A 25,669-nucleotide genomic window follows, 5' to 3' on the forward strand; every position below is an offset into this window, starting at 1 on the left:
AAACTAAGCTTAAAGGGGCTCTCACTGGCCAAATCTGAAATAATTTGAGCATCAAATAATAACAGTAATAGCTTATAACCCACTGAATAAAATAGAAACTATGACTCTCTAGAGACAAAAATAAATGAATGAATTGAAAACTGGATCAAAAAATACTTTATTAATTACATGAGAAAAAGGGTAATTTTATGATGAAGGAGTCTAGCAGGTACCACCCTAATCAAGTGATCAAAGGGAACATCATTAGTAACAGAACACAAATCACAAACTACCAGATAGGATGCGATGAAAAGACTACAACATCACTTCTGTAACATTCCTGAAAAAGATAAATAATCTGAATCTAATCATGAAACAAACCCAAATTGAGAGGGATTCTTCAAAATGTCACTGTCCTGGCCAGGAGCAGTGGCTCACACTGGTAATCCCAGCACTTTGGGAGGTTGAGGCGGGTGAATCACCTGAGGTCAGGAGTTCCAGACCAGCCTGGCCAACATGGTGAAACCCCGTCCCTACTAAAAATACAAAAAAAATCAGCTGGGTACGGTGGAACATACCTGTAATCCCAGCTACTCAGGAGGCTGAGACAGGAGAATTGTTTGAACCTGGGAGGCAGAGGTTGCAGTGAGCCAAGATCGTGCCACTGCACTCCAGCCTGGGGAACAGAGTGAGACTCTGTCTCAAAAAAAAAAAAAAAAAAAAAAAAAAGCCACTGTCCTAAAATGCAAAGAAAGACTGGGAAAATGTCTCAGAAGGAGATTAGAGACATGATAACGAAATGCAAAATGCAATTCTGAACCAGATCCTTTTTCTATAAAAGATATCATTGGACAACCGGTAAAACATGAATGAGTTATAAGAATTAAATGTTAATAATATATTAATGATTTTTATAGTAGCATTCTGGCTATATAAGAAAATATCCTTGTTTGCAGGAAACACTGAAATGCATGGGGGTAGTGAGGCATCAAGTCAACAACTGAACTCTCAAATGGTTCAAGAATAGAAAGTTCTTTGCTCAACTTTTCAATAAATTTGTGATTGTGTCAAAAATTTTTTAAACAGAAAGAAAAAAAAAACACACACACACAAGAGATAAAATTTGCCTGCCCTCCACATACACACACAAACACACAGCAACGGTTCTGTGTGCCCAGGGTTCAGAAATCAGATGAAGTGGGGGTGAGCTGTCTGAAACATAGTCTTTCTTTTGCATATGGCATATTCTGACCCTACTTCATAAGAGGAATAGAAGGAGCTTCTGATGGTAAACTTGGCTAACGAATAAAAGCAATTACTTGTTCAATTCCTACATACCATGTCCTGTGCCAGCTCTTCTCATTATTAACACTAATCACCTTTGTTCAAGTCCATCTTTTCCTACTCTGACAAGCAGAACACTGTCCAATTAATAGAGTTGTGATACCCTTTTCATTAATCTCCCCTATCCTATTCACATTTGCATTGTCACTTTTATATATTCAACTGAAACTATTTCACTCCTGAGAAATAACGAGATATATATACTCAATAATGGAAAAACAAATCATGCCACTCTTCTCTAGGAAATAAGCAGACATATTAGTGCACTCCAGAATCTCCTAAATGTCAAAGAACTAAAGAACTAGTCTCCCCTTTAGATTTCTCTTTTTCAAAGCCTAATAATATGTTCATTACTTCCTTCCCTCTCCTATGAAAAGGTATTCATTATTTTCAACATTAAATGAAATCTAACACTTTTCTTAAATGTCTTTACATACATCAAAAAATATACATACCTCATCTACGAAGTTAATAGCATCGAACCAGTCTTGAAGAGCTTCAAGGCAATATCTAACAACATTTCGGGTATATTCTTGAGTTTCCTAAAATAGTAAGTTATATATAATAAATTTATAATATATGAACATACATATATTTGCAACATTAAATTATAAGTAATTATATGCATTGTGTATATATAAAATGGTAAAATGTATAATAGATTTTCAAGATTATATTTGCCATTTCAAGAAACTCTCCCTTCATAAACCAGTGACAAATATGAAAATTAAATAAGTCAATATGCTTCCTTTTTCACAATACATTTCTAAAAATGAATGAAAGCAGAAATAGATTTTAAATAGATTTAAATCAGACTCCATTTCAAGAGACCTCCCCCCCAATTTATTATAAATTCCCTAATGTCATTGTTTAATGGGTACAGGGTTTCTCTGGGGCTGATGAGAAAGTATTGGACATGGATAGTAGCGACAGTTGTACAACACTGTAAATGTACTTCAAGTCACTGAATTTTACAGCTAAAAATAGTTAGTGGTAAATGTTATGTATATTTTACACAATTAAAAAGAAAGGGCAAAGCATATGTGGCCTGTAAGTAACCTGTGAATACCCTGACTTACAACAGAATTTGGGAGAAGAAATGATGTGTGTGCCACTTGAAACAAGAGTACTGTAAAAGACAACTACAATGTTTTGTGGTAAAACAGATCCACCAAAATAGGCGAGTTCTAAATTAAACAGAAATAGAAATAATGATAGGCTTGCTTACCAAAAACAAAAAACAAAAAACAAACAAAAAAAAACAGGCAAAGGATTTAAAAAGACATTTCTCCCAAGAAAATACACAAATGACTAATAAGCACATACAAAGATGCTCAACATCATAGGAAAATGCAAATCAAAGCCACAATGAGATACCACTTCACACCAACTAGAGAGGCCATAATTTTAAAACTGTAAAACAGAAAGTGTTAGGAAGGATGTAGAGAAATTGGAATGCTCATATATTGCTGATGAGACTGTAAAATGGTACAGCTGCTTGGAAAAATTGTTTGCAGCTGGGCACGGTGACTCATGCCTATAATGGCAACACTTTGGGAGGCCAAGTCAGAAGGATCACTTGAGGCCAGGAGTTCAAGACTAGCTGGGACACAGCAAATCTCTGTCTCTGCGAAAAAATTTTAAAAATTGGTCAAGAGTGGTGGCGTGCATTCACAGTCCTATCTACTTGGGAGGGAGGCTGAGGTGGAAGGGCTGCTTGAGCCCAGGAGTTTAAGGATGCAATGAGCACTCCAGCCTGGGCAACAGAGTGAGGCCCTATCTCAAAAAGAAAAAAAAAGTTTGGCAGTTCTTTGGTAAGTTAAATATAGAGTTACCATACGACCAAGCAATTCCACTCCTACGTATATTTCCAGAAAATTGAAAATATATGTTCACACGAAAAATGTACATAAACATTCACAGAAGTATTATTCATTGCAGCCAAAAGGTGGAATCAACCCAAATATCTATCAATTGATGAAAGGACAAATGAAATGTTGTATATCCATAAAATGAAATATTAGCCAGACAAAGGAATGAAGTACTGATACATGCTACAACACAGCTGAACCTTGAAAACATTACATTGAGTGAAAGAAGTCAGACACAAAAGGCCACATATTATAGGATTCCATTTATATGAAATATCCAGACTAGGTAGATTTAGAAAGGTTGAAAGTAGATTAGTGGTTTCCAAGAGATGAGGGGAGGTTGGAATTGGGAGGTATGCAATTTCCTTTGGGGATGATGGAAATACTCTGGAATTAGACAGTGGTAGTAGTGGTAAACTTTGTGAATACACTATAAACCACTGAATAGTATATACTTTAAAATGGTTAAATGGTGAATTTTATCTCCTTTTTTTTAAGTTAAAAAAAGATATTTTGGGGCTTCAACGTATAATGTCTAAGTGCAGAAAGCATCAAAGCCACATGGGTTAAACTCATCAGCTACCTATGTAGATTATATAAATATGCTTTTTTAAAAAGCTGAAAGTCTCACATTCATTCTTGATTTCTCCTTCACCTTACTCATCTCCATGTCTTGTCAATTCTTGCTTGATATTATAATATAGCTTCATGCTTATTTCCATTGCCACAATCCAGACCAAAATCACTTACCTGGTCACCTTACTAACATTCTCATCCTGTTTTAATCTATGCTATATGAGATTTGTCTTTCTACAATATTATTTGATACATTCTACTCCATACCTCTCACTGAAAACAAATTAATGGCACTTATAAGTTATCATAAATAATCTGTCATAACCAAACTAAAGTAGCAGGCAACTCACAGATAAATAAACTTTTAAAACCAAAAGTTCTCCTATTTCATCAAGCATTTGGGCAATGGGGTACCATTACAGGCTCTTCGCGCAAGTGTAAACTGGTACCACCCTTCTGGAGAACAATTTGACAAGTAGGTACTAAGAGTCTTTAAAAAGGTGACCAGTTAATTCCATTCATAAATACAGCATATTTAATAATCATGTTCTGATTGTCTCTTTCCTATCTTCCCACTACTACCACCCCCCAACCCCCCAAAAAGTCAGTATGCATGCTAACTTACTAGTTTTATGACCTTAAGCAAATTACTTAAATTTTATGAGTCTCAGTTTCTCCATATGTAAAAATGAGCATAATACAACCTGCTTGCCAGTACTGTTCTGAAGAGGCAAGTGAAATGATGTACATTAAATGCTCTGTATCATAGGTTAACACTATGTCTGACAAATAGTTAAGTGCTCTGAAGAGTCAAGACCACATTAATCTTCTATCAAGTCCGTAGTAACCTATAGTTGCCACTGGATGAAGATTTTGCAGCTTATTTTTCTCCTTAGAAAGCAAGTATCAGTAAAATTCTAGAAACGTGTCATCCTCTTATCCAATCTTCATGTCATTAGTTAATCTAGCATTAAAAGTATGATGCTCTACTGCCTGAGCTATCTGGGTAGTATTACTTTTTTTAACTAGCCCTTAATGTTCCCAAGAATCAAATAGCATTCCATACAATCATACAAAGACAGTAATTTATCAAGTGAAGTTTCCTTTTAAATTACTTAATCCTTAAGTTTTATATTTTACACTAGGAAAATTTAAACAGAGAAATAACATTTTTTTCCTATAAATAATAGTGTTTCTTCTAGTTTATACTTCTAAACCCTGACAGCACTGCAGCTAAAAAGCTTTGGACATTCTTGCTTTAAAAACAATAACAGCAAAGTCATAAAGAGCATTGGTTTTTAAATTAGATGAATTTGCTTTCAAATTCAGCGTCTACTTATAGCTATGTGAACTTAAGTTATTTAACCTCTGAAAGAACACAATGATGCCATGTACTTTATAGGAGATGCAATGAATGTTAGATAAGAATATATGAAAAGTGCCTAGAACAATGTCTCACACAGTGTAAGTGCTCACAAAGAGAATGTCTTATCTAGGAACCAGACGCTCCTATAACTGAGAAGTTACTCTCTCAGATACTGCCAGGACAACAGGAGCCTGTTTTCTCTCTGTTCTCTTTATTTCATAGATTAGGTGAACCATACTGCATTGTAATTCTAGCCTTGAAAGCTGAAATATGAACTACTGCCCGGAAACAATGATTTTTCATTATCAAAGAGATAAACATAACCTCAGCCTCATAATTCAAATTCATCCTAAACACAGTAGTCAGAATAATCTTAAAATATTGATCTTTTTGTATCAATATCATATCAACCCACTTTACTGAGTCTCTATCTTCTGTTGGCTTATATACATGACATGGCATTCTTCTGATTTTTCTCTTCTCCCTGTCCTTAATATCTAAATATCAGTTCTTTCTTCGGGGTTCACATCTCTTTTCTCCCTATTTAATCTCATCCATCCCTTGGTGATAAATATCTTCTATATGCCGAAGGGTCTAGAATGTATAACCTCAGTCCAGACTTACTTTTTGAGCATGAGACTCATATATCCAACTGCCTATTCACTATTTCTACTTGGACATTTCATGGGTATCTCAAACTTAACCTATTTAAAGCTAATTCTGATCTCTCTAAACTCGACATTCTCTCAGTCTTTACTACCTTTGTAAATAGCACTTCCATACACAGTTACTCAAAAGTCTCTCTCTCTCATCAATAATGTACAATCCATCACCAAGCCTGTAGATTCTACCTCAAAAATACATACTGAATATCCAAAATATACTTTGAATATATATATATATCAAATATATGCTACCTGAATTTCATGTTTAGACTATTGTCACAGCATCTTTTTATTTAATTGACAAATGATAAATACGTGTATTTATGGGGTACAATGTGATGTTTCAAGATATATATATATACACACACACATGCATTGTTGCATGGGTATATCAAGCTAATTAACATATCCATCACCTCAGACATTTAACGTTTTTTTGTAGCGAGAGCATTAAAAATCTATTCCTTTAGCAATTCTGAAATGTAAAATACATTATTATTAACTATAGTCACCATGCTGTGCAATAGATTTCAAAAAGTTATTCCTCCTCTCTAGCTAAAACTTTGTACCCTTTAGTCAAAATCTCCCCATTTCCCACTCCCTCAGCCCCACCTTCTGGAAATCATCATTCTACTCTCTACTTCTATAAGTTCAACTTTTTCAGATTTTACATATAAGTGAGATCAATTTACCAAAGCATCTTAATTGGTCTATTTACTCCTGGTCTTGCTGCTTCCCACCCACCCTACTCCTGCTCAAATCCAGTCTTCTCCAGGAATAGAACGATCTTTTAAGTGTAAATCTGATCACATTAAACCCTTCCTTAAAAATCTTCAGTGGCTTCTCCTTAAAATTGAATCCAAGAGTCCTTAACATGATCTGCGAATACCTGCAATAATAATCTGATCTCTGCCTATCTCTCCAACTCCACCTTGTTTACTCTGTGGTTCCAGCCACCAATTCCTTAAAAGGACCAATCACGGCCGGGCGCGGTGGCTCACGCCTGTAATCCCAGCACTTTGGGAGGCCGAGGCAGGCAGATCACGAGGTCAGGAGATCGAGAACACCCTGGCTAACATGGTGAAACCCTGTCTCTACTAAAAAAAAATACGAAAAATTAGCCGGGCTTGGTGGCGGGCGCCTGTAGTCCCAGCTACTCGGGAGGCTGAGGCAGGAGAATGGCATGAACCCGGGAGGCGGAGCTTGCAGTGAGCCGAGATCGTGCCACTGCATTCCAGCCTGCGTGACAGAGCAAGACTCTGTCTCAAAAAAAAAAAAAAAAAAAACAAACAAAAAGGACCAATCACTTTCCTACTGAAGGTAGGCTATTCCCTCTTATCTCCCCCATGACCAACACCAACCCCAATTTAATATTCACAGAGCTGGGTCCTTCATATTCTCTCTTCATAAAGGCATTCTCTGATACTCAAATCTTCAGTCCTCATACTCATTACTCTCCCTCATAACAACCTGTTATTTTCCCATAGAGCACTTACAAAAGCTTGTGAAGTAAATCAATGTGTTTACTTATTTAAGGTTTATCTCCCCTATGAGAACAAGAACCATATCTATTTGGATCAGTACCAAAAACTTAAGCATCTAAATAATGTCTGGCATATATTTTTTGAATAAATGAACAAACAAACCTCATATTATATGACAGTTTCTTGATAAATGGTACAGTGGAAATTAAACAAGGTACACTATGAAAACAAACCTGACTGGAGGAATAAATGAGTAGATTATGTATCTGAGTCTTGAGAATTTTTTAAGAAAACTTTAAAATTTCAAAGAGTTAACATTAATTGTTCTTCATTTTGGTTAGAATCACTACACAGGTCCCACTGCATATCAAATGAATCAAAACCTCTGACACTGGGGCTTACGCATACATATTTTTTAAGCTTCCAAGATAAGTCTCATGCAAGAAAAACACTGAGCCAACAAAAGAGAATGAAAGACCATCTGCCAAAGAAAGAGACTATCTTGAACAAAAGCACAGGAATCAAGAAAAGACACTGCATGTTGAGGAATAATAATCAATCCAATAAAGGCATGGAGGGAGAGGGGGTATAGGAAGATGAATTATAGGCTGAGGTGGGCAGATCACCTGAGGTCAGGAGTTTGAGACAAGTATGTGCAACATGGTGAAACCTTGTCTTTACTAAAAATACAAAAATCAGCCAGACATGGTGGTGCACACTTGTAATCCCAGCTACCTGGGAGGCTGAGGCAGAAGAATCACTTGAACCCAGGAGGCAGAGGTTGCAGTGAGCTGAGTTTGCACTCCAGCCTGGGTGACAGTGAGTGAGACTCCATCTCAAAAAATAAAAATAAAAATAAAAAAGATAATGAATTATGACAGACAAGTTGAGGGCAACTTGTGGAGGATTTTAAATGTCTCCATAGGAAAAACAGATGTTATCCTGTAGACTGATGAGAACTTGAATGATTTTTAAGTAAAGGAGAGGCAGATATACAGAGCTTAGAAAAGTAACTTTGGTATTGAGACAGATTACAGTAGAAAGAGTCTAGAAACAGGAAAACCAGTTAAGAAATTACCTTAATAATCCATATTTTTAAAATACCGAGAAATAAAGGAAAAAAGCAGGAGAGGAATATTTCTAGAATGAAAGATTCTTAGTATCTGATTACAGGTTAAACACAGTTAGTACAGCTAGGGAAGAAAGTTTCCAGAATGGACAATTACATAATTTAAGATACCATTAAATGACAAAAAGGGCACAAAAGGAAATATAGTATGGACAGATATTTTTTAAAAGTTAATTCAGAACCTGAGAAAATTCATGTACCTACAAGGGGATCTACATGAATAATCAGACCTGTTAGAAATTTGAAAAGGGCCAACATGGTGAAACCCTGTCTCTACAAAAAAATACAAAACTTAGCCAGGTGTGCTGGTGCACACCTGTAATCCCAGCTACTCGGGAGGCTCAGGCAGGAGAATCACTTAAACCTAGGAGACGGAGGTTGCAGTAAGCTGAGATGGTGCCACTGCACTCCAGCCTGGCGACAGAGAGACTCCCTCTAAAAAAAAAAAAAAAAAAGAAAGAAATTTGAACCTAGTAAGACTGTAACAAGGCTGTGAGTCATCTGCATTTAGAGAATGGCTGAACTAACAAAAGAAAGTATAAATCTACTTAAAGAAACACATACGTTTAAGTGGTAGATGGAAGAGAGCTTCACAATAACAAAGAGCAGGCTTTACTGTCCCATTTCTCTTTCACTTTGTTTTTAAAAGGTCATTAAACAGACTGAGAAATTCAAATATTTTTAAATGAGCTGACCAAGTCACCCAAGTAAGAAAGAGGCAGAGCCAAAACTAGAACCCAGGGCTTCAAAATATGTCTACTACAAAATCTTGTCCAGCATGATTACTGGTATAGGATAACAGGCTGGAACTGCATGGTGTCCATACATCAAAATTTTAGTCAAGTCTTTAGTTTAATAGGGTCAGGGGATTCCATTTGTCTGGACTGCCCAAGGTTTCCGGAGACCCATCAAACCAATGCTTATAATATTATATATTATAATATACATTGTATAACAACCACTGGAAGGTTTGTGGAAATTATACTTGTTTTGTCCTTGGAATCTTGAAAGTGTAATACTGAGGACTATCCTACTCCTTAATGGCAAAAAGCATTAGGCAACTGATAATAAATGAAACAATAAAGATGAATGTGGAGACTAATGAAGTTCCAAAGACTGTTCACAATAGCAACAGGCTGGAAAAATCTGATAATAATGAATTCCAAACTGCCTAAGAATGAAAATTACTGTCTCGGGTCAGTTTTCATAAAGCTGAATTCAATTTGAAACAAAATTAGACACTGCATATTATATACAAATGAACAAACCAATATTTTCACAAGTCTTTTTCTTAAATAAACACAGAAATTAACAAAAATATTTCCAACATACCCTAACTTTACAATGTGATAAAAGCCCCCACATTGGCTGTGCACAGGCCTCAAGTTCAGCAGCAAAGGCAGCATAGTAGGTCTGAGACTCAAATTCCACATGCTCATTTAGTTCTCGCTTGTTTAAGTTCATACCTGGCAAAAATTAAAGCAGATATAAACCTTGTCAAGTGGAAGCACACATTCATATTAAATATCAAGTACAACATTTCCCAGTCCCAAACACATTTATGTACACAAGTGGCATTACTGACACAGTACATATAGAAATAAGTAAATTCCTAAAAATGAAACAATCTAGTCCTTTCAGAATTTTTTACAAACTACGTTTTCTTAGAAACATTTTATGAATTGTCTCATGCAACAAACTGAATATCTTTTGATAAGAAAGTCAAAAAAATTTGAATTGATGTTAGTTGAAAGTTTTACGTAAGTGTTATGAATCTTTCTCAGACAATAGATTTCACATTTCTAGATTAATGGTTACAAATGCTTCAAAGCCAGGCACAGTGGCTAATCCCTGTAATCCCAGCACTTTGGGAGGCTGAGGCAAATGGAATGGTTGAGCCCAGGAGTACTAGACCAGCCTGGGCAACACAGTGAGACCCTGTCTCTACTAAAAATAAAAAAATTAAGTTAAATTTTTTTAAATGCTTAAAAAGTTATACTCCTGTTTCTTTTACAATCATTTGACATTTTTCCTAACTCCTTGGTATGTTTTATGAACAATTTATTAAAGTACTTACAAATACCAGTTAAAATAATGAGCTATTTCATGTGTAGCCTGAATGATGTGCTATTGTATTTTAATTGATATTTAATAATTTAGCATTAGGAATTTTGTAAACCAAAAAATTAACAAAGGCATAAAATTCATACCTTGAAAGAAAGATACAAAGTTCATCCATGTAACTAACAAGCCATGATCCTCCAAAAATCTCTTGGCCACACTTTGATGAGAAAGAATATTAATAAAATCACTAACAAGAGGCCAGTAAGTGTTATTCTTCAGCAATGCTTCTCCACAGTTCACTACCACATGTAAACTATTTTCTTCATCTAAAAAAGACATACACAACCCAAAAATTTCATAAGATTTTTTTTTAAAGCTTAACCAATAATACAGAATATATACACTTTAGAATCAAAGTGTATAAATTCAAACCCTGGCCTTCCATTTAATACCTATATGGCTTTAGGCACAATATTTACACTCTCTGAATCAATTTCTTCATTTATAAAGTGGAAAATAAAAACATCCATCTTAAAAGAATTACATGAAGCATTAACAAAAAGTACTTAGCACATCATTATAGCAATTATTACCATATGTCCAATATATGACATGATACTGAGGTAGCTGTATGTTTATAAAACCTTATTTTCTTGATTCTAATGATATAATGCAATATTTTCTGTTGCAATCAATAAAAAAATTTTTACCCCTAGATTAATCTCATTTCATCTTATCAACCAAATCTGTATGATTTCAAGAGATGTACATTTAATTGCTTTCTTCTATTCAAAAAATACATCAATCTAATTTTTAGCAAACAATATTTCAAAGATAAAAAACACATTTAAAAAAAGAAACACACACACACACACACACACACACACCCCAACTTCTTAGGCCTTGAAAAAAAAATCCTCAAAGTTTAAATACATCGTTGGGAGTGGTGGGAGGATAGGCTTGTACAAAATCTTTATCATTAAAAATTATTAGTATATATGCATTCGCTCTCTTTAACCTATTCCAACTTCACTGACTCACTGGACTAGGAAGTTTCCATTCCCACTGTAAAACATATTAATACCCATAATACATGGAATGCTCAAGGCTCATAGCTCATTCCCTGTACACAGGCTGGGGCGTATGGTTACCTAGAGTCAATTTTTGTTTCTATTCATGCTAATTGTTCTTTTTATCATAATTACACAATTTAGATCAAAAGTATATGAACTAATGACATACGAAAGCACAGAGAGGTATTACAGAAATTGAATCATATGCTTTTGAGAGACAATAAAATAAAAACAAGTGCCAGGAAAAAAAGCTAAAAAATTAGGGACAGAAAAATCATAAAAGCCTATAAGTACATTTTACACTCAGATTGCTTTATATTCTAACTCTATTTTAAAGAGATTAAAATTGGAATCCACAGATGATGCTTTATAGATGTGCTATTTATAAAAAAAGATGAGCGAGAACTCCAGTCAAGGAAACCATATCCTGAAAATACTTTGCCCAAAGTTAAAAGCCTGGAGAATGAACACACAGTTCTGTGTTTTAAGTTAAAATACAATGTTTAACGTATATATATATTTTTTCAAAGATGGGGGTCTCACTATGTTGCCCACGCTGGACTCAAACTCCTGGGCTCAAGCAGTCCTCCCACCTCAGCCTCCTCAGTAGCTGGGATTACAGGTATGTGCCACCACACCCGGTTCTTATCATTTTTTAAATGATTCCTCACTTTAACCAACTTATTCAACTACCTACCTACCTGTCATACTCATCAGTCAGGAGGGCCTCCACTGCACTTTTTAACTTCCACACATTAAACTTAGGTTTCAGTCCATAGAATTATTTTACTAAATATTAAATAAGTTTAACAATATCTAAGAACAGTGCCCACTGAAGTTAAATACACTCGCTTTCAGTACTTCTCAATGGACGAGAGAGGGTCTAACTCAACGAGGAAGTAAGGATTAGGGGCTTTTTACAAAGTATTTATACTAACCTCTGACCATGACTGACAACTACTGTTCCACTTTTGAGCTAGTGAGCCATTGATATGGACGCAACAGTGCTAAGGAATGTTGGGATTTTTTTAAAGTTAAAAATTGAGAATCACTGTTCTATATAATTGAAACCAGAGGATGAATAAGCAGAATATAATTAATCAAACTCACTATTTTCCTGACACTGCTTAAATACTACTGTTCTTGTAACAAATGCCTTGGAATCATTAATGAAATAAAATGATTAGGACTTCTATTTTTACTCAAACTGGTACTTTCCTCATTATAGATATAAAGAGCAACGATTCAGTGTTAAATTCAATTCACTCATCAACAAATATTTATTAAGCACCTACTAAGGGTCAAGTTTTCAACTAATCTCTGAGAATAAAGTGGTAAATAAATCAAGATTTAGATGATCTCTGTCTTCATGGAGATTAACATCTAAGAAGGCAGAATGTGATAAGGGCTGTAATGGGAAAAGTACAGGGAGTCATAAGAACAAATAAAGCTAGACTACAATTCAAGAAAAGACTTGGCTGGGCATGGTGGCTCACGCCTGTAATCCCAGCACTTTGGGAGGCCGAGATGGGCAAATCACCTGAAGTCAGGAGTTCGAGACCAGCCTGGCCAACATGGTGAAACCCCCACCTCTACTAAAAACACAAAGTTAGCTGGGCGTGGTGGCGGGCACCTGTAATCCCAACTACTCGGGAGGCTGAGGCAGGAGAATCACTTGAACCCGGGAGGCGGAGGTTGCAGTGAGCCGAGATTGTGCCACTGCACTCCAGCCTAAGTGACAGGGCAAGACTCCATCTCAAAAAAAACAAAAGATTCTCCTGAGGAAATGAAGTTTAAACTGAGGCCTATAAAATAAAGCAGGAATTAGGATTAACTAGATAAACTAGTGATGGTGGAGATGGTGCTATAGGCAGAAGGAGCAATACCTAAGAAAACGTTAGAATCACTTGAAGAAAGAATACAGAGGATGCATGGTACAAATGAGGCTACAGGGTCTTATAAACCAGTGTCAGGACTTCAGAGTTCACATGAAGAGAATGGAAAGCCACTAGGGGGTTTTCAGAGAGAGAACATTATAATAAGTGTAATGTAAAAAGTGACTGAAGGAGAGTGACAACAACTAGAGATAAGAGGCTTAGAGATGGCCATGGTTTGAACTATGGTGGTGGCAAAAAGATGCAGTGATGAAGAGGCTATGTAAAGATATTCAGAAGATTTGAAGGACAGAGTTGGTAATGTGTGCTATATCTGCAAGGAGTAAAAAGAAGTCAAAGACAACTCCTAGGTTTTTAGGCTGCACAGCTGTTTAGATAGTTAGACAGTGGAATCAAAACATACATTCATGTGCTCATGTACATACATATATACACACACACACACACACACACACACACACACACACACAAGATAATGTAAAAGAAGCCAGATCAATGGAGCAATAATGAGTCTTTGCTATGGACGTTGTGTGTTTGAGGTGTTTATAGACATCCAAACAATGTAGTTCAATAAGTAGTTTGATATGCAGAGAGGAAAGGCAATCTGGGATTATGAGCATCTACAGACATTCCTATGTCATGCAACACATGGTTTTAGATTTCACTTTACAAAGACTGTTTCAAAAGACAAATTCTAACATTTCTGGGACATGAAAAATTATGAGCTATGTTTGGAACCACAAAGCATATGGTATAAAATTGAATATAAAAAAGTAAAAGTAGAAGGTAGGAATCACATACTACTATAAGGCTTTTTCCCTTTAGTCTTCAGCTATCGCTGTGGCCAAATTCTCATTGTATCAGCTCCTGTATTTATTAAAAGTATAGATAAAATTTTAAAATATCTTCTAACAACAATTCAAGCCAAGGCTAGATAGAGGCTGCTAAAAAATAAAGTACAGAGATCTTGTTGTAATATCTGTGGCTAGTTGTGGGTAGTTCAGTATAGCTAAGGTTTATTCTAATACTCAGAGTAAAAATGGGAAAAGCTTATGATACTTTTAGAAAAGCAGTAAATATATATCATGATATCTTATGCTACTACTGAAGGAGGAAAAAATAGTATGGCAAAGTTTGAAGGCTTCCAAAGATAGTTTTAGACCTTGGCTGGAAATAACGTAATTTACTGCTAAAAAAAAATTATATTTAAAGATCTTAACAATCTTTATTTCAGCTTGTTGAAAATTCAATTTGTATAAGAATTTCCAGAAAAGACTAACTGCATTAGAAGCATATGTAAAAAGCAACTGATACCATATAATATGGTTTCAGAAAAATATGGGAAAAGTGTGAAAAGCAGAGACATTACGACAAAGTGCCAAGAAACACCAATATTGATAGGACAAGTAGAGAAGAGTACTGGGCCATAGAAAGAGAATCAACAGTGTGAAATGCTACTGAAAATTAAGCAAGGTAAAGTTTAAACTATGACCACTGGCTTCCTCAACAGGTAGTTTACAAAAAGGGTAAACCACATAATTTATCATATAAACTGGGATGCTTTTGAGCGTAAAAGAAATTGTATTAATAACTACGTCAGACTAACAGGCATAACTTAAGGCTATTCTGGGAAAACTAGGACTATGGCTACATGAGTCATGGACAATTTTGTAGATTTCAATAGAACAATGGGAGTGAACATCAGAATGAGGCAGGTAAGGATACGAATATAAAAAGTGAGGAAAGCTCGCTATTAAAAAAAAAAATGGGAGGCAGGTTTAAGACTCACCTTGTTCCCAAATATTCTCCCTTAAAGGCCTAATGCAAACCATATGTAATAAGCACAGCTAAATCAGCTGGTGAAGAAAAGAGACTCCAGATTCTTTTAAAAGAACAGGTACTTCTAAATTTTGTTTTCTCAATTATGAATTTAAAACACCATTTTGCCACAAAGACTTCATGACTAAAACACCAAAAGCAATGGCAACGAAGCCAAAATTGACAAATGGGATCTAATTAAACTAAAGAGCTTCTGCACAGCAAAAGAAACTATTATCAGAGTGAACAGGCAACCTACAGAATGGGAGAAAAATTTTGCAATATATCCATCTGACAAAGGGCTAATATCCAGAATCTACAAAGAACTTAAACAAATTTACAAGAAAAAAACAACCCCATCAAAAAGTGGGTGAAAGATATGAACAGACACTTCTCAAAAGAAGACATTTATGCAGCCAACAAACATGAAAAATGCCCATCATCACTGGTCATTACAGAAATGCAAATCAAAACCAAAATGAGATACCATCTCAGGCCAGTTAGAATGGGGATCATTAAAAAGTCAGGAAACAACAGATGCTGGAGAAGATGTGGAGAAATAGGAACGCTTTTACACTGTTGGTGGGAATGTAAATTAGTTCAACCATTGTGGAAGACAGTATGGCGATTCCTCAAGGATCTAGAACTAGAAATACCATTTGACCCAGCAAATCCCTTTACTGGGTATATACCCAAAGGGTTATAAATCATGCTACTATAAAGACACATGCACATGTATGTTTTTTGCGGCACTGTTCACAACAGCAAAGACTTGGAACCAACCCAAATGACCATCAATGATGGACTAAAGAAAATGTGGCACATATACACCATGGAATACTATTGCAGCCATAAAAAAGGATGAGTTCATGTCCTTTGCAGGGACATGGATGAAACTGGAAACCATCATTCTCAGCAAACTATCACAAGGACAGAAAACCAAACACTGCATGTTTTCACTCATAAGTGGGAGTTGAACAATGAGAACACATGGACACAGGGAGGGGGACATCACACACCAGGGCCTGTTGGGGGGGCAGGGGGCGGGCGGTGGGGGGGAAACAGCATTAGGAGAAATACCTAATGTAGATGACAGGTTGATGGATGCAGCAAACCACCATGGCACATGTATACCTATGTAACAAACCTGCACATTCTGTACACGTACCCCAGAACTTAAAGTATAATTAAAAAGTAAAAAAATTTTAAAAAACACCATTTTTGTGAAAAGTCTGTCTTTAAATATATAATTCCATATAAGAATATCATTGATACAGCTGAGTGACAGCAGACACCATTTCAAAAAGGAAAAAAGAAAAAGCAATATATGTAGATAAATCTCTAGGAAAGAATAGGTCATATTACATGAAGTTAGTAAAACTAAAACATAAAGCAGCTTTTAAATTTTCCTTTAAAAAGTAAAGAAGTAGGCTGGGCATGGTGGCTCATGCCTGTAATCCCAGCACTTTGGGAGGGCGAGGCGGGTGGATCACCTGACGTCAGGAGTCCGAGACCAGCCTGGCCAATGCGGTGAAACCCCATCTCTACTAAAAATACAAAAAATTAGCCGGGCATGGTGGCGGGCGCCTGTAGTCCCAGCTACTCGGGAGGCTGAAGCAGGAGGATCAGTTGAACCTGGAAGGCGGAGGTTGCAGTGAGCTGAGATCACACCATTGCACTCCAGCCTAGGCAACAAGAGTGAAACTCCAGCCAGGCGCGGTGGCTCACACCTGTAATCCCAGCACTTTGGGAGGCCAAGGTGGGTGGATCACAAGGTCAGGAGATCGAGACCATCCTGGCTAACACGGTGAAACTCCGTCTCTACTAAAAATACAAAAAATTAGCTGGGCGTGGTGGTGGGCGCCTATAGTCCCAACTACTCGGGAGGCTGAGGCAGGAGAATGGCATGAACCTGGGAGGCAGAGCTTGCAGTGAGCTGAGATCGCACCACTGCACCCGAGCCTGGGCGACAGAGCGAGACTCCGTCTCAAAAAAAAAGAAAAAGAGTGAAACTCCATCTTTAAAAAAAAAAAAAAAAAAAAGGTGAAGAAGTATATTCTTTAATGTAAATAATGTATTATGCTCCCACTATAACTACAATGGGAACGCAGACTCACAAAGTAGGTAAGAAAGAGTACAGGCTTTGAAGTTAGACAACCCGGCCTTACCACTCAGAGCTGTAAGATCACAGATCATTGACTTCAACTCCCTATGCCTCAGCTGCCTCATCCATAAAATGGAGATGACAATATCTTCAAAGAATTATTGATGGTTAAGTGATATAATGCATATAAAGTACTGAGAAAAGAGTCTAGCATATAGTTGAGTACTCTAGAGATGGTAGCTATCATAATTAGCTAGCTATTATATATAACGCATTACGCCTTGCACTGAGTTCATATCAACTTTCAGGACATGGTGTCACACCTGAGAACAGACAGATTATCAGTATAAGGAGAAAACAGGAGCTGATATGCACAAAGACGCAAGAGCAGAACAAAGCAAGGCTCAACTATAAGATTTCTCCTCCTCAGAGAATGGAGAGGTCCTAAGATTTAATTAATCTGAAGTATTGTTTGTTGTTATTTTTAAAGTTTAGCTCCTAGTGCCAACAAGTAAAGACACATTCTATCAAAGTGTCTTTGATAGGGACTGGCTGTGTCAAGGTTAAGAATAGTAAGAGTTCTGACATTAGGAGCCAGGAAATCCTTCTTAAGTCTGTCATTTGCTAGCTGTATAACCTATGGCAAATTGCTTAACTTTCCTAAGCCTCAATGTACTCATCTTTAAAGCAAGGATAATAATAATGCCAATCTCAGAGACTCGCTCATAAGCTTAATTGAAACAATATAAATAGTGTTCAACACAGTACCAGGTACATAGCAAATATTTAAATACTATATATTATTGGCCAGGCATGGTGTCTCATACCTGTAATCCCAGCACTTTGGGTGGCTGAGGCAGGTGGATCACCTGAGGTCAGGAGTTCAAGACTAGCCTGGGCACCATGGCAAAACCCCATCTCTACTAAAAATACAAAAATTAGCCAGACGTGGTGATGCACACCTGTTATCCCAGCTACTCAGAAGGCTGAGGCAGAACTGCTTGAACTGAACCCAGGAGGCGGAGGTTGCAGTGAGCCAAGATCGTACCACTGCACTCCAGCCTGGGGGACAGAACAAGACTCTGTCTCAAAAAATAATAATAATAAAAATTATATATATATTTATATATGTGTGTGTATATACATATATACACACATATACATATATATAGAATTTAAGGGAGGTAAAGTTAAGATGAGTAACTACAGAGAAATGAGAGCGGGAAGAGGTACAGAAACATTATCGCAGGTTGAAGAGTATCGACCACATAGTGGGCACAAAAGAAGAATATAAAGTTCTCACTAAGGGAGTAAAGGCAAGATTTATCCCAATTTTTAAGTTATAAAGGTATAAGCATGTAAAAATATCTAAGACTGACAGCAGCAAATTTATGATTAAAAAAACAGAAACATGTCTAATAAGGAAATGACTAAATAAACTATGGTATGGCCATGATATTAATACCTGCACTTATTAAAATGCACGTTTTTGACATGTACACTATGGCAACTTTTTAAAAAGTATTTATTGTATCTATAAATATAGTCATCACACAAAGAGAAAAGAAATATAACAAAGTGCTAACAACAGGTATTTGTGAATAACAAAACTACAAGTGCTTTTAACTTTTTCTTTAAACTTCACTGAAAATTTTCAAAAATGTCCATAACAAACATGTATTATTTTATAATTTTTTTAAACATAAGGTGTTTTCAAGACTAGTTATACAAAGTTCACTAATACCAGAATATTATTAATAATACTAAGTATCATTAGTAATTAGTAATATTACTAAGTATACGAAGTACACTAATACTAAAAATAATAATACTGATAATAGAACTAGTGAATATAATTCTGAGTTACCTTGTAGCTCACTTTTAATAAGGCAACTTTCCATCATGTATAATAGCACAGTGACCATAATATCCAGCAGCTGACATTCTTCTGTTACCTGTCTGGCTAGCTCCTCATTGCTGAACAACTGAACACTAATATGCACAATTCTGTTAGACATTGTGTCTGATTCATGACTTTTCTTCAGTGTTTTCATAATGAAAGCATAATGCTGAACAAAAGTTTTTGTAAAAGCAACCTGTAAACATTTTAATAGAAAGGAAAAAACATATTAGTTTTAATTTTTAATTTAAAATCATTTTCAATATACCATGTTAACATTTTACAGCTATTACTAATTTATAATAATGCCCAAGATAACTAAAAAAAAATCTCGATGGTGAGGTAGTCTTTCACTTTTTTGGAACATTTGCAAAATATTTTGATGGTTAAAGAAAAAGAAAAAATTTTTTCCCCCAAGACAGAGTCTTGCTCTGTCGCCCAAGCCTGAGTGCAGTGGCATGATCTCGGCTCACTGCAACCTCCGCCTCCCAGGTTCAAGCAATTCTCCTGCCTCAGCCTCCCAAGTAGCTGGGATTACAGGCACACACCATCACGCCCAGCTAATTTTTGTATCTTCAGTAGAGATGTGGTTTGGCCAGGCTGATCTCAAACTCCCGACCTCTGGTGATCTGCCCACCTTGGCCTCCCAAAGTGCTGGGATTACAGACATGAGCTACCACGCCCAGCCATATTTATTTTTACTCTTATTTCCTTTATATGTACATTTTCTCTGTTTTTTTTTTTTAGCAGATATAAAGACACACAAAACAATGACACTATTAAAGTGTCTCTCCTAACCTACACCATAAAAATAACAGCATGCTTTATTTTCTTTTCATACACTGAGCTTCGTCACTTTGCCATAACCATATGATGGTAACAGGTGGGTTCTGACCTCCTGGGGCTAGAAACTTCACCTGCCAACATTTGTATATAAGTCAATAACTGTTCTCTCTTTAGCAGCTGTGACCAGAAACTTTTCAACCCATGCTTTTCCCAGCCTGATCTCACAATCTAAATTCAATTGCCCCCATTAAACATTCTCATAGCACCTTGTACTCTTCTTCAGAGGATTCAGAACAATTTGCAACTACATATTTATGTCTGCAAAATAACAACTGTGGTTTCAATGTTTGTTCCCCAGCATTCCCTCCAGACCAAGTTTCATGCAGAAAAGCAATCCTTTGGAATTCTGCTGAGTAATGCTGCTTTGCCACAAAGCTAAGATACTGTGCCTTTTGTGAAGAACTTGTGTTAGCAAGAGAAGAAACTAACACTTGTTTATAATGTTATATCAACCCTCACCTGAGAAATATATCAAAAAAAGATTTAATAATGAAAGGCAAAGAAAAAAAAGCAAAGTTCAGAAAAGCAGGAAAATATATAGATACCTTATACTCTTGATCCGGAAGCATGTTGAGTAAGAAAGTTACCATCTTTTGAGGGAATTCATATTTTATAGTCCAAAATAATAGTTCTTCTAGGAAGCTTTTATGCTTCAAAACATCCATTATGGATTGATCTGCACAAGAAAAATGAAATTTATCAGTTAATGATTGAAGTTGCTCATCTCATTTTATAACTAATAACCCATAAACCATAAAATGTGAAAGTATCTAAAACTTAAAAATATCCTTACAATAATGCAATAATATTGACAAGCTAGATTTCTATAATGTACACAGTATATAAATAAGAAAAAATTTAATGCATATATTTTAATATAAAGCAGTAAGTGGAAAAATGAATGGGGGGAATGGATGCCCTTTTTAAATAAAGGTATTCAATGGAAGACAGCATTATCTACTGGAAAGTCCAAGGCCAAGTGCTACTTCTCGAAGGCCAGTCTGTCTCTTCCAAAGCTCTGCATCCTTGCCAAGTTTAGTCAACAGAAGGTCTCAAGAGGTATATGAGGAACTAGGTATTTGAATACTTTCACGTTTCTTTCTCTCACTAATTTCTTCCCCTGCAAATGAACTAGAAAATTCAGACTATTAATCTTTGTCAGAGGAAATGATCTTAAGTTACTGCTCTGGATCATCAGCTCTACCACAAAGACACCAAGAGGATATAAGAAGTGTCAACTATGATGTACTGGCTCCAGTGACACTGCTTAAGCAGGGGCTAAACTTAAGATGAGAGACTGGAAAAAACAGTATCTCACATGCATCAAAATCCTCAGGTCCAGCCCTAACTACATCACTGTTCAAGGTGTCTTGCAGGATAACCTCGTAGAGTTTTTTCAATTAACACTACCCCAGCTTTATACTTCTTCTAGTACTGAATAATGTGTTCATACCACATCTCCCCAGGGAGTGGGTCTAAATGAGTAACAATAAGCTCAGTATGTCATCACTTTCTTTAAAAAACATTGCATTTACCAAGGCTTGAATCAGTCCTTATTAGATATAACTTTAACACAGTTTTTTCATTAATAACTAAAGAAAAAACAGCACCAAAATATCCTATATATTCTGAAGATATTATGATTTCAACTACAGAGAGGCAAAAATATCTTCCAACTCCCTAATTCCATTTCAGTGGTGACATAAGTGATATATAGTAGTGGTTAACATACAAAGACAAGCACAATATAATACTATACATCTTTTTTCCTTTTTTTTTTTTTCTTAAGAGTCACGGTCTCACTCTGGAGGCCAGAGTGCAGTGGCGTAATCATAGCTCACTGCAGCCTCAAACTCCTCAGCTCAAGTGATCTTCCCACCTTACCCTCCCAAATAGCTAGGACTATAGGTGTGCAAGACCACACCCTGCTAATTTATTTTTTATTTTTTGAAGAGACATGGTCTTGCTGTGTTGTCCAGGCTACATTTCTTTATTATTAGCAATTAAGTAATTATTTTCAAAACTCAGAATTTTCTACTTATAAAACAGAAATCTATTCTTCCTGAAACAGATCATTTCCAGGGCATGACAATGATTTAAAAACAAAAACAAACCACGACTGCAAGAAATGAGGTAAAATACAGTCAAAAGAACTCACTGACAGATTCAAAGACAAAAAGTAACAAAAACAGGGCCCAAGAGAATCAGGTAGCAGGAATTTAAGATTTGTAACTAAAAATTATAATATAGGCTCGGCGCAGTGGCTCACACCTTAATCCCAGCACTTCGGGAAGCTGAGGTGGACAGATGGCTTGAGCTCAGGAATTTGAGACCAGCCTAGGCAACATGGCAAAACCCTGTCTCTAAAAAAAATACGAAAATCAGCCAGGTGGGGTGGCATGCGCCTGTAGTCCCAACTACTCGGCAGGTTGAGACAGGAGGATTGGATCGCTTGAGCCTGGGAGGCAGAGGTTGCAGTGAGCCAAGATCATGCCATTGATCATTCCAGCCTGGGTAACACAGTGAGACCTTGTCCTGAAAAAAATAAATTATAATCCACAGCACACTGCTGTACCTAATTTAATTCTCACAATTCACTTAACACAATGTGACTGATAATTTCACAGACTACCAAAATAAAAGCTCATTGGTAAGTGCTTCTTAATGTATTTACAAAGCTGAACAAAACTAGTACTATTAATCATAGAATTCATAGTTACGACTCTGCAAGCCCTCATTAGGCAAATGAAAGGCCTGAAGCCATCATAATTATTATTAATTGTCAAGCACTTAGAAGAAAATATACATTAACAATGTTTTAAATCAATTAAACAACCTGAATATACCAGGAAAGCTGTGGCTTCTGCTAAAATGAAAATAGCTGTGGTTATGTAGAATTCAGTATTTTTATCTGCAGACCAAAAAAACTCCAGCAATGTCTTCTTTGTTGTTCTTAAAATACGTGATGTCAGTCTCCCAAGATGTTAAAACACATGTTATATTGTGTAATATTATGAAAATGTAGTTAGAAATGCTTCCATTAGTTATGTTTGACTATCTTTAAATCTTGACATGACTTTTAACAATGTGTAAACTACCTTAAGTCAAATTGTAAGAAGAGATTTTTAAAGAATCACTATGCACTATAAATGCATGATTAAAGCAAAGGTTTTAATTAAGAGAGCAGAGTTCAAGTTCTGCAACTCACTAGCTCAATAATCTTGGAATCTTGGCCATACAGTTAAAGCCCTCAAGGCCTCAGATTCCTCACCCTTAAAATGCAGGTTTAGAGAACAGGCAGTGATGACATTAGCATAGTGTCTGGCCTCTTCCTTACCATTACGTATTTTCTTTTCAGTGTACTTTTCAAGCTGTGGAACAAAATTCTTACAAAAATTGAGCCATTCCCTAAACTTCAGATATCTGCAAAATAAGGTCAGTTTTTGAAAGCACCTGGGGTTCTAACTCACAAAGCCATTCCTTCCATGTACATACTTAAACTGAAAATGGTAACTGATAGTCTTAAATCTCAGTACTATTTCTTACCATTACAAGGAAGAGAAGGCACTCAATCCAAACACACATGTGAAAAAGTTCAGGCATTTAAAAACAGACAAAGAAAAAAACACTTTAACTTAAGTCTGCATAAAAAGTATCTTCAGTCAGAGAGTGACCAGGCTGAAGGAAAACAACGACCTCTTACACCATAACAGGTATTTTCTGGGCACCCCTAAAGCTTAAACTCAACTATGTGCCTAACAATCTCCAACTCGGATGTGTCACAAGGACTCAGTTTAATATCTGATAAGTTAAAGAGCCAGAAGGCCATATGTGTTCCTAATTTCCTTCAGACATACAGGTTCTCTGCTGAGCCAGAAAAAAGGAGAACATATGTGTATGTGTGCATCCTGGACTGCAGATCAAATTCCATACCCTTTCCTAGCAACCCCCAAGTTAAATGCAGCAGCATAGTCACTGAGACTTAGAAAAGGAACCTGCAACTCCAAGTGCCTGCATATTTCACCTTTCTAGGCAGTCCTAGACATTTCACAAGATACACTTAATCAACAGCAGAAGTAAGAAATTTCTTTTCATCAAAATAACATTTTAGCCTCTGGAGACTTTCTAAACCAACCACACGTTAAGATACGAAAATCCCTGGCAAAAATCCAAAGCACAGACTTGTCAACTAATCGCAAGTATTCTAGAAAAGCTTTTAGTGACAGTCAAGTAAACATTGTGGTTAAAAGCTTAGGCTCTGGGATATGAATTAAGGATCTACCTCTCATTAGCCATAATCTCTGACATGTCTAACACATACAAAAGGTTCAATAAATATTACTCATTATTGTTACTAATCTAGTCCCTCACTACAAAGCATATTTATAATACTTTCTCCTTTAAGTAAACACGTGAGTCCCTACTGAGCCTTTAGAACGTGTTAAGTACTATTTGTTCATTCCGTGTGTGTGTGTGTGTGTGTGTGTGTGTGTGTCTCTGTCTCTCTCTCACCATGTCATCTCCCTTGTCTTTTTTCCCTCTAGAAATTGCATACCCCACATTATAAAAGGAACCAGACCAAACTACAAATTCACACAAAAAACACTGGAGCCAAATCAATCAATCAATAAAAAGACTTCCTTCTGGGGGGGGACTCAAATATGATAATGCGTATTTTATGATGAAAATAATGAGCAAACCCCAATAGTAATCCCTTAACAATACTTTCTCCAAGACTTATTAGATAAATCTAATAACATAAGCCTCCCTTCAAACAGCTTTGATGTCAATATGGCTAGCCCATCAAGTATTTTTAGTGATTAAGCATTTTTTAGAAGCATTTTATTCAAGGAAAAAAAATAAATAAATAAAAATACCTTTGGTGCCACTGCTTAGTTTTACCCTTTTTCTCTTGCCCAGACCTTGACTACCATCCTGATCATCCTGAAGGAAAATAAAATTAGCATTATACACAGTCACATTCATAAACTGATATGCTTTATAAATGTGCTTACAAATTACATTAAACACATAATATATGCATGCTTACATATTACAAATCAACATCTATGTATTTGCTATAATATATATTTTAGTGTTAATTTTGATTTTAAAATATACTGAAATATCCCTAAATATTAAAACACAAGAGCTCTTTTTTTTTATTATTATACTTTAGGTTTTAGGGTACATGTGCACAATGTGCAGGTTTGTTACATATGTATCCATGTGCCATGTTGATTTCCTGCACCCATTAACTCGTCATTTAGCATTAGGTATATCTCCTAATGCTGTCCCTCCCCCCTCCCCCAAACCCACAACAGTCCCTGGAGTGTGATGTTCCCCTTCCTGTGTCCATGAGTTCTCATTGTTCAATTCCCACCTATGAGTGAGAACATGTGGTGTTTGGTTTTTTGTCCTTGCGATAGTTTACTGAGAATGATGGTTTCCAGTTTCATCCATGTCCCTATGAAGGACATGAACTCATCATTTTTTATGGCTGCATAGTATTCCATGGTGTATATGTGCCACATTTTCTTAATCCAGTCTATCGT

At 36.1% G+C, this 25,669-nt stretch overlaps 1 protein-coding gene across 4 annotated transcripts in view; it reads right to left on the reverse strand.

The window, feature by feature from the left end:
* Window positions 1-25,669, reverse strand: part of UBR3 (ubiquitin protein ligase E3 component n-recognin 3) — a 270,447-nt gene that overhangs the window by 170,662 nt on the left and 74,116 nt on the right. For all 4 annotated transcript variants that reach the window (XM_058441285.1, XM_058441287.1, XM_058441284.1 and 1 more), the window contains 6 exons: window positions 24,992-25,058; window positions 20,660-20,790; window positions 19,236-19,464; window positions 10,625-10,804; window positions 9,747-9,880; window positions 1,779-1,865 (listed from right to left, as the gene is read on the reverse strand). In XM_058441285.1, coding sequence (XP_058297268.1) covers window positions 1,779-1,865; window positions 9,747-9,880; window positions 10,625-10,804; window positions 19,236-19,464; window positions 20,660-20,790; window positions 24,992-25,058 — 828 coding nt within the window. The remainder of the gene's footprint in view (window positions 1-1,778; window positions 1,866-9,746; window positions 9,881-10,624; window positions 10,805-19,235; window positions 19,465-20,659; window positions 20,791-24,991; window positions 25,059-25,669) is intronic.

This window comes from Hylobates moloch, unplaced genomic scaffold, assembly GCF_009828535.3.
Source record: "Hylobates moloch isolate HMO894 unplaced genomic scaffold, HMol_V3 SCAFFOLD_1, whole genome shotgun sequence".
Lineage (NCBI taxonomy): Eukaryota > Metazoa > Chordata > Mammalia > Primates > Hylobatidae > Hylobates > Hylobates moloch.